Source organism: Euleptes europaea, chromosome 1 (genome assembly GCF_029931775.1).
Source record: "Euleptes europaea isolate rEulEur1 chromosome 1, rEulEur1.hap1, whole genome shotgun sequence".
Classification (NCBI taxonomy): Eukaryota; Metazoa; Chordata; class Lepidosauria; order Squamata; family Sphaerodactylidae; genus Euleptes; species Euleptes europaea.
In genome coordinates, this window is record NC_079312.1 from 104712089 (window position 1) to 104728588 (window position 16500).

The 16500-nt window shown below is 38.5% G+C and overlaps 1 protein-coding gene across 5 annotated transcripts in view; it reads right to left on the reverse strand.

Annotated features, from left to right (window-relative positions):
• Nucleotides 1-5274: 5274 nt before the first annotated feature.
• Nucleotides 5275-16500, reverse strand: part of CSNK1A1 (casein kinase 1 alpha 1) — a 51703-nt gene continuing 40477 nt past the window's right edge. For 3 of the 5 annotated variants that reach the window (XM_056852061.1, XM_056850566.1, XM_056848404.1), the window contains one exon: nucleotides 5275-6145. In XM_056852061.1, coding sequence (XP_056708039.1) covers nucleotides 6138-6145 — 8 coding nt within the window. In that variant the 3' untranslated portion in view covers nucleotides 5275-6137. Of the gene's footprint in view, nucleotides 6146-11089; nucleotides 11139-16500 lie in introns of all 5 variants that reach the window. The other 2 variants (XM_056851306.1, XM_056849132.1) reach the window with 1 other exon arrangement.

Below are 16500 nucleotides of genomic sequence, written 5' to 3' on the forward strand. Positions count from 1 at the left end.
CTCATGACCAAGATAAAACAGGAGACTTCCTGGTGTCTGGCTTATTGTCTTAAGGATGCACTAGCATGGCTCCTGGTAGAAAAATAAAGCCCAAGCTAATGACTGACTCCTTTAAAACAACGCATGGTTGTAGATGCTGCATTATTTATTAAGTATATTTCTATGCTGCCTTTTATTTTTAAAATGGAATCTGCCAACCTTTAAAAGCCGACCATTTATCGGGAACATGGAAACTCATTTTACTTTAAAATGTGTCAAAAGTTTCCACCAACTTTTAGGAATTTCCAGGTGGTTTGAAGTCCATTGCTGTACATATAGTGAACAACCCCCCCACCCCTCCCCACACAAACAACCCAAAAACCATTACAGAATACAGGGCAAGTCAAAGGTATTGCAGCAGAGGTGCATCTCACTGAATCAATTTACTGGGTGGGGTGGGGGGGGGGAAGTCAGCTTATAGCTTCTACCAGATTCATTTTAGAGCCAAGCAGCACACATTTCCATGCAAAAGAACTGTTGGTACCACTCAGTCAGGATTCTAAACTGGGTAACTCTTAAATGTTTAAATGTACTCAGTTTCCCTTGCTCTTCAGCTTATTTCAGAGGAGACAGGTATTTCCTAATGGGATCACCGAACAAGAGATGGGTTTAGCCCAACTCTGAATTGCTAAAATTTCACACAAAAGTGTTTTTGATGAGGGAGAACATTCAAGTCAGGCAGCCTAACCACCCTTACATTCTGATTGGGATCGCCCATAAGTCTGTATCACATATTCCTTCTGATCATTTATATTGGCTGTTAGTGGACACGTTAGGAGTTATTTATATTTCATTTCTCTAGACCCCTCCCAACACTAGTCACCCCAGGAGCCACGTCCAACAGATTTCACCGTATGAACAGTAGCCACAATTGATTTGTGTAACAGTAAAATACATCATATTAAAGGAGAATGTACCTTTAAAACAACTGGAATGTTAAAAATAGGGCTTTCCGATCCAGAAGACTTATGGGTCAAAACCCCAAGTGATTTCCATCTTCAATTATAAACCAGACGTGAATTCTGTACTAAGTAGCCAAGGTACGTGCATTCCAGCATGCTCAACACATTTTGTGTGGGTGGGTGTGTTACTAGCAACAAACACCAGCTTTCTCCTGGAGTCAAACTGCAAAATGCCAGTGATGCTAAGAAAACAAGGAACTAATGAACAAGACAATGGTTTGGAAAGCTGATACCTGAATTACGTTTAGTAAAGATTTTCATTTCTATTTCAACATACTTCAATTATGTTTTTACACTTCTCTTTTGTGAAGACATGACATGGGCAAATAGAAACAACCTCACCTTAATATATGAATGCTACATAGTTAAGGATTAAACTATATTTTAATAAAAGCTTAAGGCCTTGAGAAATTACATCATTTTGATGAGTCCCATTGCAATCTATAGTGGTGTTTAAACATTTATGAAGCTGCTTTATACGGAGTCAAACCCTTGGTCTACAAGGTCAGATACTGTCAACTCTGATTGGCAGCAGCTCTCCAGGTCCTCCACATCAACTACTACTTTATCCTTTTAACTAGAGATACTAGGGATTGAACCTGGAACCATCTGCATCCAAAGCAGAGGTTCTATCACTGAATAACCGCTCCTCCCCAAGTTATTTCATAACTATATATGCATTTAGTTAAGAAGCATTGGAGTAGCTTTACCATCCTGTTCTTTGGCTATTCTTAGAATTAGGCAGAGAACTTTTGATTTGTTAAGGAAGTATGTTCAGGATAGAATTAACCAAGATACAATAAAGAGTTTGTGGGCTTTATTGGGCTTTTCAAACCTTTTATTTCCTGTCCAGCAACAATATTTTAACTTTCTTATAGTCCCAATATATCGTCAGCTTTTCTTTTTACCCTGGGTAAATACACTATCTTTGGCAGAGACAGTGGGCTGTTGTGCTGGACTCCCTTGAGCCCAGAGATCCTTTCTGGAAGAGTTAACTTCAGTTACCAGAAGGAAATACAGCTTCAAAACAGTTAAAGATACAACTCTGAGTGAAATGTGGTTTGAAGCATACTCTGCTGGTGGAGCAAAGCTTCTTATTTTAAAAGACTACTATGCAGACACTGCAGGGAAAGAGCTCTGGGATGCAGAATATTTATGCTCTCTAAAAGCTTTTCTTATTTAAATGAAATATTTAACTCAGAAGGCCCAGGGAGAGCAATTTTACAGTGTGTGTGATACAGGTCTTTGATGAAGAGTAACGGTTATCACAATTCCAACAGACCTGATTAACCAAGTCGATAATTCTATCAGCCCTGCTCTTGGCCCTTCTACTAGCAGATCAGGGCGTCTCAACACAATTAACAATCTACACTGACCTTCTACTACAATCACATACTGTGCCCCATAAACAACTGAGGCAACTGCAAATTCTAATGTCTCACTCTATAAAGCATGGGACCTACTGGACAGGCAATTTAAATAGGCTTCGACATAAATACTAAAGACACATGAAATTCCGTTTTGACAGGACAAAGTGATGGTGCAGAGAATAACAAAGAAGCCAGTTCAGAAAATGGATGCACAAGAGAAAATGGAAGCAGATGAAGCATGACATGCTTATGAGAGAATGGCAACTCGTTCCTCCTTTAATGACCTGCCCGCCATAGACATTCAAAAGATTGATATCAAAACTCCTCAGTACCACTTTGGATTGCATACAACAAACTTGGGGGGTAATTTTAAGTGGTGTTTACTTAAACAGGATATCCTGAAGAGTAAGCATAACAATACTGCTTGTATGCAAAGAAAGTTTAATAAAATGCAGAGAAACCAATCTTAAATAGGGTAAGTTTAAGGACTGTACATTTTGCAGTGAGCGGATTTTAGTATATTACCTGTTTAGCATGCTGCTTCTGCTTAGAAGCGAAAAGGCATTAAGAACAAACTTGGGTCTCAAAATCCTAAAGACCGTGATAAAATCCTACTAAGCTAAAAGAATCCTGGTTCCATCATGATCAACACACTACAGTTCTGGCCACTGCCTAGAAAGGACATTTGGATACACTGTTATGGAATTATTTTGTGCCCATGGTCATTTTAATATATGCTGCTATTAGTAGTTTTATTGGAAGATTAACAGCAAAGAAATCCTACTTTTAGTGCTTCATTTGTGCTTTTAACATAGCTTGAGAACACATGTATCTTGCAAACTGGCTTTTCTTCTACAACAATTAGAAGTGAATTTAAAATACAATTAAAAACTCAGTCTACATTTGCAGTGTTTAATTGTATATCCACCACTCGCTGGCCTTTGTTACAAAGCACCGGTTACTTTATTGCAATTAGATGGCCAGCATTTGCTTTCTGTAGCAAAACTATCTTATTTGTACATTTTATTGTTCAGCATGCCTGGAAAAAGCAGCAAGCTTAACAGAATTGTTCCTTTTAGCCTGATTAATCCTTTTGATCCATTAAATCGTATTAACTAGACAATTTAGTATTATAAAAGTATAGGTAGTTGGCACCATCTTAGCATTCCCACTTCTCTCATAGAGGGAATCATTCTTATATCCCCTATGCAATTGCACAGAGATAGTTACTGTATTTGCCCAAAGAGAAGATCATCCTGAATGCAAGACAACGCCCCTAAAATATTATGCACTGATTTTATTACTGTATGCAACTGCAACTTGCATGCAAATTCAAAACTCACACCACCTCTTTCCTGATGGCACATGTGGGGGAGGGGAAATTAAGTCTTCCTTTCAGGTAAAGAGAGTAATAAGTAACAGTATACTCCTATGCAGTTATTCCACTCTAAACCCAAAATCAATGGGCTTAGCCTGAAGTGACTATACATAGGACTGCACTGGAAGATTTCTTCCATTGAGTGGCAAGCCAAGTTAACAGCTCAATTTGAAAGTTTGTCTGATCGAGGCTTCATCACCATACTGTTTATACAATCAAGAGTGTACCAATGAGAGATGCCCAAGCATCAGCACTTCCCATCTGGACAGTGTGATAAAATCTTTGTCATAAGGTTTTTTACATGTGAAGATGTAGCATACTGCAGTCAAGTAGGAACTTTGCTCATGGAATTTTTTTTTTAAAGGTGGGCTTTTACAAAGTAAGAAAGATGTATATGAAATGACAAGAATATTTTCCTGGTCCAAAAACCTGACAGCTATTCTGCCTGTGGCTCATCTCTCACCAGCGTGACAGAGTAGTGGCCATTACAACAACCGATACAACGAGCCGCTCGTGATCTTCAAAGTATAACCCATATCAGCAATATTCATTCTTCCAGGACTGTGGCACTTTTTTGTTCCGTTACCAAGAAAGAAAAAGAATGATCATAGTCGATAGAAAGACTGAAAGTCAGGAAATATGAGACTTGCTTCATTTTGAAGAATGAAAGGAACCCAACCGAGCTAATTCAAACACACTATTACCCATAATTTTTTTTATTGGTACATTCTCATCTCATGCTCCCACTCCAGATATCCACATTCTGTAATAGGTTTGATTATCCTCTTAGCAGAAGACAGCTATTCAAGAGTTCCAATGCCCCACAGTAAAAATATGCATTGCAACTAAAACCTGTGTTGTATGCATAGAAGATGTCTTTAAAAGTCAGAAACACCATGTACACAATAGGCATCTGGCAGCATTTTCAGACAACTTTTAAAATTTATTCTGACATGCTATAAAGGAATAAATTACACTGTTAGACGAATCACCAGCAGTAAGAATATCTTTCAGCTGGAATAGAGTGAGAAGGATAGCCTAAGGCGGTAACCAATGTGAACGCTGCACACGGCCCAAGAACAAGAGTAAGTCCAGTCATACCCACTTCACAAGAGCTTGAAAGAAAAATGCCTCCTCTTAAAAAATCCTCCCAGACGCTTCCATTTTAAATCGGCAAAGCTAATTCTGCAAATTCGTCCCGGCAATGCAAGACAACGGCAAGGCTTGTGAGCGGCTGCGATGGGTCTGAAAAGATGCCTTTATTTTTATTCCATCTCTCGTTACAGAGGGCTGGGTGTCGATGCAACAGATAATAAAAATGCAAGAGTGCCCCTTCCCCATCAAGGAAAAAAAAATACAAAATTTATTTAAAAACAAAAGTGAGGAAGAATTACAACACTAGATCTAAAAATGATTAAGAAATAGGACTTTTGCTTTAACAAATGGCCTTGTAGTTGCCTATTTTAAAAAAAGGTTGGTGTCTAATTTAGATTGCAAATCGTCAAGGCAAATTAAAAAAATCTCATTTCCGTACAGAAACAGTTTAGTTTTTAATGAACTTGTAAACAAAAAAGCTCCCGTTTCAAAATAAAAACAAAATCCCAGATCATATAGATGTTTACAGTGATTACATTTATCTAAGCAACTTACATACAGTTTCAGTTGTAAGATGTTAACTAAATTTGTGACAAATATGCTGTTTCTTCTTTTATACCAAGAACATTATAGAGTTAATGCAGAGTCCTAAAGATAATCTAGTAGTCGCTAAGTTTCTCTTAAGTCTTCACTTTAGATGCTGTTATTTCTAGCACAGGTAAGCAGGCAGAGTCTTTCATATGCTTAAAAACTGGAATCTTTGGTTACTACCATGTCAGCTGGCTCTTTATGTCACACAGACATGAGCAATTTTAAGAATGTTTTAAGTGTACAACTTTCAAACCAGGGAGGAATATCCAGAAAGTGCACAATTGTGAGCATTTACAATTATCACAACTGTTGCTGAAGACTGTTCATGCCATTCTTCCAAAATAAGATCTTGTAAGGAGTGTAGTTCAAAGTAAAAAGGTTACAAAAATTGGCATATGCACAATTCTTTCGACCACTGGTGTGTCAACCATTCAGTTAACTCTTCCACTTGAAAAAATGTAATAGAAAACTGGACACCATATTTCACTATCTCAGTAATATTCACAATGACAGCTGCTACAACTCAAAGGTGCAGCAGTAACAGCGCTGCCCAGAGCCAGTTTATACTGAAATTAAGTCCTTTACATCAAGTAGATGGTTTCCCACAACCTCTGGCGTGTTTATGAACTAAAATTCCTAGGATTTGGGGAGTGATACATCCTGCTCCGTTCTGCTCTGCTTCATCTGTTCTCTTCTTCATGCTCAAAAACCTGGAAAGCAAACACAGCAATTTGATATTTGTAAATGAAAAACAGCCAATTATAAGTGGGAGGCTTTATGTAAACAGAGCCTTCAGTAAGGAAAAATGCTGGTTCATTCAAAACAAACAAACATTAAGCTTATTTCCAAGCATGATGGTGCTAAAGTTTATAATTTCACAGTAACCTCACCCAAGGTTTAAAAGCCCATTTCTAAGAGAAAGGCATGCAAGAACCCGACTTTCCTTAAGGCAAAAAAACCTGCCACCAACCGTAGCAATATATTTTTAACCCTGATAATTATACCATTAGTAAAGAACGTGAAGGAGCCCCGTGGTACAGAGTGTTAAGCTGCAGTACTGCAGTCCAAACTCTGCTCACGACCTGAGTTCGATCCCAACGGAAGTTGGTTTCAGGTAGCCGGCTCAAGGTTGACTCAGCCTTCCATCCTTCCGAGGTCGGTAAAATAAGTACCCAGCTTGCTGGGGGTAAAAGGAAGATGACTGGGGAAGGCACTGGCAAACCACCCCGCAAACAAAGTCTGCCTAGGAAACGTCGGGATGTGACGTCACCCCATGGGTCAGGAATGACCCGGTGCTTGCACAGGGGACCTTTACCTTTACCTAAAGAACGTGATGTATGTAACATTCATGCTAGGGCTGCCAACTAATTTAAAAATTAGTTGATTACCTTATAGTCAACTACATTTAAGTTTCCATATGAGAACACGTTCAAAGTTCATTCAAACAAAATGACCACATATTAGAAAGGATGGCCTGTCCTTCACTCTCATTCCATGTTAATACTGCATACCAGAAAATAGTCTTAAAGTGTATGCTCTGTCCCCAACCACGAAAACTGGACCCAATCAAAATCTTTAGCTGATTAGTCATTTAATGAAAGCTTGCAAGCATAACTCCTGCATGTGCAAGACAATATATAATTCAGACAGTGGCAGTCAGCTATGTGACTTAGCTTTTGCAGGCTACGTAAGGAAAATGTTAATGTGGTAGAATTATCCTCTGCTCTTGAAATAGATAGTATGTAGATTTGTCCATGCATCACCTCTGGTCATAAAATTGAAAATCCAGGTCTAGAAAGGAACCCAAGGCATTGCATTACTGGGTTAAGAGATGTGCTTAACCAGTCAATATTTGTTATAATTGTAAAAATTACAAGGATACCAAGCTATGGTGGCCTACAGCAGAACAAAAGTTTTTATCAATCCACTGCTGAATCATGTATACTGTTATCCAGCCATTTCCAGCAGCGTCCACTCTGGAAAGAGAGATGTATAATCTAGTCTAGTTATAGCAACTGAACTGTATCAGTAAAATGCTTTTTCTGGAAGGAAAGTCTGCTGCATAAAATGAACTTGACTATCTTTTCTTCTGTAACGGAATACTAAAGTCTAGCTCAATAACAAATCAATGTACTTATACAATATTCATCTGCTGCCTTGGCGACTTCCATTGTATGTGTCAACATTATCAGAGAACTTGTTACGGACGGCTGATGAACATATAGAGCATTACCCTTTGTCTAACCAAGTCCTTTAAAGAAAACTAACAGCTAAGCACTACAATTTTGAAACTAACGAATTAGAACAGTTTTGTTCTACTGCAGGTTTACATCCAAGATTAAGTTGTATAACATCTTATCTTAAATCCAATATGAAGATTTACTTTATCAAATTTGAACTACATGCCAATAATCGAAATCTATTTAAATGCCTTGTGAAACTTCCGTAAGCCATTTCCCCAGTATTGGGGATAATCATTTTTAGTAAGAACAACAAAGTTTAAGTTCAGACATGTTCACTGGTGTATAAGCAAGCAATATATTCATCTACAAAGCCTACTAAACTGTTTCTTGTCCTGATGTTCTACACACTATCTTTTGAGAGGGGAGGCTCAGAAATAAAAAAATAACATTAGTACAGTGCAGTTTCAGTGGCGGAGAGGTCAGCTTGTTTGATGAAACCCTGTCCTCAGCACAGGAACAAGTCTGGTGATATGGAACTGTTAAGGAAGGGGTGGGAGATTTAAGGATGCTGAACATTGAAAACAAGCTCAGGACTAAAGGTTGAAGACCAAGATGCCAAGGTGAATAATGAATCTAACAGGCTGAGACACAGGGCTCCAAAGCAATGATGAATGAAGGAAGGATGCCTGGGGGAGGAAAAACAGCAAGTTTGGGGAAATCTCACATGGGGCCCAGGCCCAACTATGAATGTGTGCTATGGGGGGCTGAGGCTGGGCAGGAGGCTGTATTTTACATGAGTTTAAAAAAAACAACAACCCTAATGTATCTTTGGATACAAGTCTCTAATGAAACATTCACGCTGGCCTTGAAGCTTTCTGGCGAAGCATAACTATTTAGAACAATGGGTGAGAATTTCTTGCACACCCGTAGGTTAAGGAACTCCATTAAACTGTTCCCCAGCAGGCATCGCATTCAGTAACTTCTGCAATTTTTCTACTTCAGAGCTCAGTGGCTGGAAACAGAATACCTTGATTGTTCTGTTGCTTCCTCTTGCCACAGAACTTGCTACAGAACATACATAAGAAAAACCAAGCCAAAATGTATTTCAAAGTTTGTGCTTTTGTCAGCCCAGTTTTTACATTATAGCATCTTGTTTTAAAGACAGAAGAACAATTGCCTGGACAGATCAAACCCATTTATTTGACAACCAAGCAATGCCGTGATCTGGACATGTGCAGCACCATTCAGAATAGCACCACTGACTGGAAATTCCTGACAAGATTGTTTTTAGCGACAGAGCAATTTTACATTTGAGACTTGAAGTCAAATATGTAGTCTCTCAACTACTCAAACTTCAGGCTGAAAAGTATAAAACTGAATTCACATGGCTTCAGTGGGGATTTTCACACACACACCCTTTTTATTGTGCCAATTTCTGTACCCACTAGCAACAATTTAGTCTTTATCTGCAACTTTAGCTTAAGGGAACCTTTAGCCCAGTATTTCCTACCAAATCAAGGATTCAGTGCTTGGCTGTAGCCTTCCCTTCTCTTCAGACTGCATTCCACCAACATTTATAGCAGTTATATTTTACTAACATTTACTATGAAAACTTAAGTCAACTTTAAATTAAATGGCTTACACAAGTCATTAATTTATCTCTTCACAGATTTTGAAACTCTTCAGGTCACTAAACAGCCCTTTTACGGCCTTTATTCCACAGGTCCCCAGCCTTATTGAGGCTGTGGCCACCTTTAGAATTCTGATATAGGATAGTGGGTGCAGCCACAAAATGGCTGTCGCAGGAGGAGCCAACCACTCACTATATGTCAAGGAGTGAAGTTATGTATAACTCTAATAGTAACATTTCAGGCTAAAGCTCTGCTTAACAGCATGCATTTTAAAATGAACATATTGTTTAAAAAAATTTCTTGCATACACACAGCGTACTTTCAAAGAACTCCATGAAGATCTTTGTGCTGTGGTGGCAGCTGCTGCCAAATTATGTTTTTAAGAGCTGCACAGCCAATCAGATCTACAAGGGCCAAATAGAAGCCCTGCTGGGCAAAAGTTCCATGCAGCACTATCTATTTTCTAAAAACACTTGGCAGGTGCCAGGACACAAGAGGCAGTTTTTTTTTAACTTTTTTTAAAAAAAACACATGCAAAAGAGTGCAGCTGCCAGCTTTAGTTCAGATCCAAAGATCTGTGTGAACAGAATTATTTTCACTCACATACTAGGTTGGGTGGAGTTGACATTCCCCCCCCCCTTACAATCCCAGGAACAACTTCATGGAAGTCAATATACTCGTTCACACATGTGGGCAGAAAACTTTGGATCTGGGGAGGGACCGTGGCTCAGTAGTAGAGCATCTGCTTGGCATGCAGAAGGTCCCAGGTTAAATCCACGGCATCTCCAGGAAGGACCAGGTAGTAGGTGATGTGAAAGACCTCTACCTGACACCCTGGAGAGCCGCTGCCAGTCTGAGAAGACAATACTGACAATGATGGACCAAGGGTCTGATTCAGTATAAGGCAGCTTCACGTGTGATCCATTTCAGTGTATGCTTCCGGAAAGCCTAACAAAACCTCAGTTTCTTTCACTCCTTCAAGAAGTGTACTTCAAAATACTTGCCATTACAAGTTATTGCATTTGGAAGAACTGGGTCAACCGTTTTGCGGTGTAGAAACTAAACAAATTCATTCAGATTTATCACCTACCCTTCCACTTACTTGCATGCTACCAACAGATATTGCTCCTAATCATAAAGTGTTCAGGAACTGAATACATCTGTTAATTGCTAATCTACATTATAGTCATGGGTTACTTGGTTCTGGTTTGCTTAACTATTAAACTGCAAAGATCTCAGTGCACACACATTCAAAACATTGCAACAACAGTGTGTAGTCATAAGTACTGCTATACTACTGTCAAAAATTTTGAAACTTGAAAACTGGGAAAATTCAGATTTGTACTAAAATCAGTTCAGAGGGGAGCCCAGAACAGAACATTTCAGAAAAATTAATGTTTGTTTTGCTTTGTGATACACAAACAGATGCAGCCTCTAAGTGTGTTGCAGTGTAAGTTGACTACTAGTCATGATAACTAATAGTAGTAGTTTAACAGGCTTCAGAATTAGAGATCAGGAATGACACAAGAAAAGTACCTACATAGTCTAAGGAACACTGGCAAAACAATTCTCTTAGAAGTAGGTTGGATGCCTTCAATTTACACATTATTTTAGGTGTAATAAGTTTAACAATCTTCTGGAAGAACACCCAAAACATTTACATCATTTATAGCCCACCTCTCAGAGACTCAAGGTGGATTTTAAAAAAAGTTGTACTCTCCACTGTTCAGAAAAGTGTTAAACAGTTAGCATTACTCATGACTCATTAAGCTATATGAAAAACAAAAGTCTACTTTAAGTGCACAAACACATTTGGAAATTGTTTGATTAATGAAATTACCTTAAATGTGTTGATTATACGTAAGACAAAACTTGAATTCTGCGCTAATCTGAAACCAAAAATAATAATTAAGGCAAAAGCTATTCTGGACAAGAGCAACTATACCACTAACATTTGGAGAAAAACATCTACTCCACTGCAAAAGCTTTGAAAGAATGACTATGCTTGTTTAACTTGGTTAGCAGGACATCCATATATATATATATATATATACACACCTGGGGCACAAAATAAGAGCCAGTGCCATTTGCAGAACTCAGTTCTGCAAAGACTCACACTGACTTGGAATTATATATACAGCTAGAGACCTAAGGCCAGTGGATTCAGGCATATTGGCATGCAGTGCAGTGTACCTCTTTACGTAAGAGGCGCAAACCCAGTGGTGTTGAAGCCAAAGTGTGCAGCCCCCACCCAAAAAAAAGGAGGGGGGAAAAGCAAACGATTTCAAGCTTTGAAAAAGAAACTTAAATTGCCTGTATAGTATCCATGGGTCCACTGGATTTGTATTAACAAATGGAAAACACAGGCACGGTTATTGTATTTATGTACCACTTTTCAATGGAAAGATTCTGAGTGGTTTACATTAAAATAAATCAAACAAAAAAATGAGTTTAAAAATACAGAAGGAATCACAAGCCTAAATATTGTCGAAGGCTTTCACGGTCAGAGTTCATTGGTTCTTGTAGGTTATCCGGGCTGTGTAACCGTGGTCTTGGAATTTTCTTTCCTGACGTTTCGCCAGCAACTGTGGCAGGCATCTTCAGAGTAGTAACACTGAAGGACAGTGTCTCTGTCCTTCTCTGTCCTTCAGAGTAGTAACACTGAAGGACACTGAAGAGACACTGTCCTTCAGTGTTACTACTCTGAAGATGCCTGCCACAGTTGCTGGCGAAACGTCAGGAAAGAAAATTCCAAGACCACGGTTACACAGCCCGGATAACCTACAAGAACCAATCACAAGCCTAATTTATTATTACCATGTTTGACAGCCTCGGTGTCCTGAATGCTGTTGATGGCCAAGAATGTCTTTGGGAAGTTATCAAGCAGTACCTGGTAACATTTTAGTGGACACTCGTATATTTTAAGATTGTTTTAAGCTGTTTTCTGCAAAAGTATAAATGGCAAACTAGATGAGATTGTGCATCCACGTGGATTTATAGATGTGTGTGCACCCAATCATGAGGAAATGGCATGTGATACCAGATATGAGCTGGGCTGGAACATCTGAAAAGTACCTTGGCGGAGAAAGGATCAGGAGTTTAGTTTCCCTAGCCCAAACCACAATTGCCAAAGAAATAGAAACCCACAGACATGACACACAAGCAGGCAGGCATACACATATTGATTCCACATCAATCTAGGCTGCCTGTAAGACTTTCAATGACAAAGTTACTGGGAATATGGAAAGCAATGGGAGAAGCTACTATGCAGTGAACAAAGCAGCAAATTGTACCAAGTTTACAGCCATAAGACAAGGTTTCCAATATTTATTCATTAAAAACATTTCTATCCTGTCCTATCCTCAAACTCATTATATTACATTTATCAGCAATGCTTACAGTTGAACTTATGAGCTACCTCTTCTATTTAGGAGAAAGGATAAGGTGAAGTGAGAATATATAAAAGCTCAATCTAATGTGCTACCTCTGATGGTTACTTCACAAACGCAAATCACTTGGCAATGCAATTATCAAGCTATTAACTTACATGCATTATTACCCCCCAAAACTCCTCACAGTCTCAAGTTCCTTTACTTTACTCCTATGGTATTTGACATTATCACAGCGTGCACCTCCTGACTTCTATCTAGAATTGAATCGGTGTCCCTATACTTCAGCTGAGGACCTCGAAATGAAACTTTCAGGCTGCTCAAATATGGTGCATGTTCTCCCTTTTCCGAGATCTATGCTAAACACAGGATATTGCCTTTATTAACTCCTAATAGCTTTTAAGGGTATCACAAATCAAGGATGTTCACTAGCCCTTCCAAATCACACTGAATGTGCTGTAGCACAGGACCTAAAAGGGGTTAGAGCAAACACTGTAGCTAAGATCCTGTATCTAGGATACTGGTGTCCCAACAGACAAAAAGGCCTTTTGTTTGGAAAGCCAGGCTTGCCATGTTTCCATGACCGCCTGGTCAAGCTCAAATCAGATTGTTATACAGTGTATTAAACCAGCCTCTCCCCTTCCACTTGTATCCAAACACTAGAATAATAGAAGTCTATACTCTGCTCCAAAGTGGATAGTATTTCTTGATGACACAGTACTAGAAGTACACTGGTATTTTAGAAAGTGTAGTTCCCCGACTGAAACTTCAGTTAGTAGCTGCTTACTAAGCTTAATAAAATGGGATGAAAATGCTAGATAGAATGGGAGTGTATATTTTCCCAGATACTGAAATGACCAGGTGTGTACAAGCTGGGTTTAGTGCAAGTTTCACTTTTGGGTTATAAGACAGGTACACAAAACAGAAACCACAGTATACAATTACTTCTGACAAAGTTCTTCTGCATAACTGAGTCAAGGTCCACCGACAACTGTGGCAATTCCAACCCCATTCCTATCTAAATACAAGCCTCCATTAAAGCTTGTACTTAAATATTAACACAGGGCTGATTACTGTGTCTGAACCACAAGTATGACTCCAGTGCATGTAATTTATTCAGCAAAACCCACAGAACAGTGTCCACTTGTTCATCAAGCATATAAGAAAGATAGCCTCACAAGTGTGTACAGGTTTGCAAATGTTTAGCTGCTAAAATAATAAACTTCCCTCAATATTAAAATAGTTTAAAAAGTCAATAAATCTGAAAAGTGAACTTTCCAACCTAACATAAAAAGTAGGCCAATTTGGTTTAGAATAGATTTCAGATTTAAAAGTGTTTATGGAAATCAGGGTGGATTTGATTTAAATCAAATTGATTTAAATCACTAGTCAGTAAGACTTGATTTAAATCATTTTTTTACAGAAAGACTCATTCTTGCTGGTATAATCTTAATATTTACAACCAGATGAAGGTTTCATTTTTGGAATAATAAATTTTCAGAGTAGTTTTTACAGTTATATCAAAATTACTGATTTGGTTATAGTATTAGAAATACATAGACAGATAATTATGAAATTATTGTGAGGTTTAATAAGTTAACTGTTTATATTTGGACAACTTTTCTGCTGTACTTTATTGGAAGGAGAAAAATAATCATTTCCTTAATAACAATTTATTTAACTAAAACAATAACATTATAGCATATGTATCCATGTTTGTTAACTGATGTGGTTAAACTTTTTTTTAAAAAAAAGCTTAGACTGAGTTTTAGCACACATGAAAAACTTAAAACTTCTGTAGCTCACTCTTCTTCATCTTCATTTTCTTGTTTGTTCATAATTTGGAAAAGAAAAACAAGCTTTCCTGCTTTATCGGGTCCCAAATGATTTCTCAATTTAGAATGAATGAGTCCAAAGGATGAGAATATTCTTTCTATGCCAGCAGAAGAAGCTACTGCTGTTAAAAGTGAAATCATTACTTCAACAGTCTTGAAATCCAAGTGCTTAATAAGTGACTTCCACCAGTTCACTGGAGTGACTTTCTTTAAAACATCATCGGCAAACATATATTTCTTGAATGGTTCCCCCTTAGCTCTGAAGTTTATTATAGTTTGCACTACAGATGGATAATTGATGGATGCCCATGTCATAGCTAACTCCTCTTCTTCAGCACCTTGGTAACAAATATCGACAATATTTGCAAGAAAATGAGCTGGTGACAGTGCTTGTCCCATTTGTTTTTTTAATGCATGTAATTTAATTCTGTCATTGTTCAGTTCTGTTTTGAAGTGCTCACTCACGTTCCTTCCAGATTTCAACAGCATCAGCAATGAAACAGCTATTTTTCTGTATTTTGTTTAAAGCTTCAGAAATGGGTTTCAGGATGCTCAGCATATGTTCAACATTTCTCTTAAGCCCAATGTTGAGAATTTTGACCGTGACAGTGCCATCTATTTTCTCGCGATTTTGTTCACAAACTGTCATCAGAATAGGCCAGTTCTTGATATACTGCTCAAAACAGTCCCCTAGAGTTTCTTCTAACATCTTGTGGGAGCGTTAGCTTGGTTCCACCCATTCTTTTCAGAGCTGCTGCTGAAAAATTACATTAGTCTTTATTTCTGGAAAAGCCCCGTGGAGCAGAGTGTTAAGCTGCAGTACTGCAGTCAAAAGCTCTGCTCACGACCTGAGTTCGATCTCAACGGAAGTTGGTTTCAGGTAGCCGGCTCAAGGTTGACTCAGCCTTCCATCCTTCCGAGGTCGGTGAAATGAGTACCCAGCTTGCTGGAGGTAAAGGGAAGATGACTGGGGAAGGCACTGGCAAACCACCCCACAAAGTCTGCCTTGGAAACGTCGGGATGTGATGTCACCCCATGGGTCAGGAATGACCCGGTGCTTGCACAGGGGACCTTTACCTTTTAATTTCTGGAACACTGAAGTCTTTGGCTAGAAGGTGCAGTAAATGAGCACTGCAACCATATGTTATTAGCTTTGCATTCTCTTCATGCTCTTCTAAATTTCTTCTCATCTTGGATACACTTGCAGCATTGTCTGTGACCAAACTGCGTACTAGACATTTGAATTTTTCACATTTTATTATAGCTTTTGCTGCTACTTCTTGTAAGTATTCTGCTGTGTATGCATTTCCTGATGTATCAATTGTTTCTCCAAGGAAGACATTCCCTTCTTCTGTTGCTATACAAGCACATACAACAGGATCAATTTGGACATTACTCCACCCATCAAGACTTAGGTTAACAATTTTACCCTCTAGACCTGTTGCACATTGCTCCATTTCTCTGTCATACACTTTATCCAGCAGTTTCCCTGCAACGTCTGCTCTGCTGGGTGGACTGTATCCTGGTCTCAGTGACTGAACCATATTAATGAAGTGTGGGTTTTCAATCAGACGGAAAGAAGAGTTTGTTGCATAATCAAAACCAGCCCTTTTTTTTCATCAATTAACTCTGTTTCTAATCTGCTGGTTTTTATCACAAACTTGTCTATGGTGGTTCCTGGATGGTTGGATTTTCTCTTTCTTTTAGGTGATATACTGTGGATATGTGAAGTATATGATGGGACTGAAACACTATCCTGGTCAGATAACTCTGAAACTGTAGAACAGGTGGATGGTGATCTCAAAGGTGGATCGTTTCCAGAATCCTTTAGGTTAATTATGGATTCCCCTAAACAAAAAAGTCAATGCAGTTATTTTATGATTTATAGCATTTCTGCTTATTTAGTATTACTCATTGTATTCACTGCCACTCAGGACTGCCCAAAAAAGGAATATTTGCTTGTTTCAGCTTTTTATTCCTTCGCTAAAATGACAGTATAAAAATGCAGTAATAATTACAAATATGCA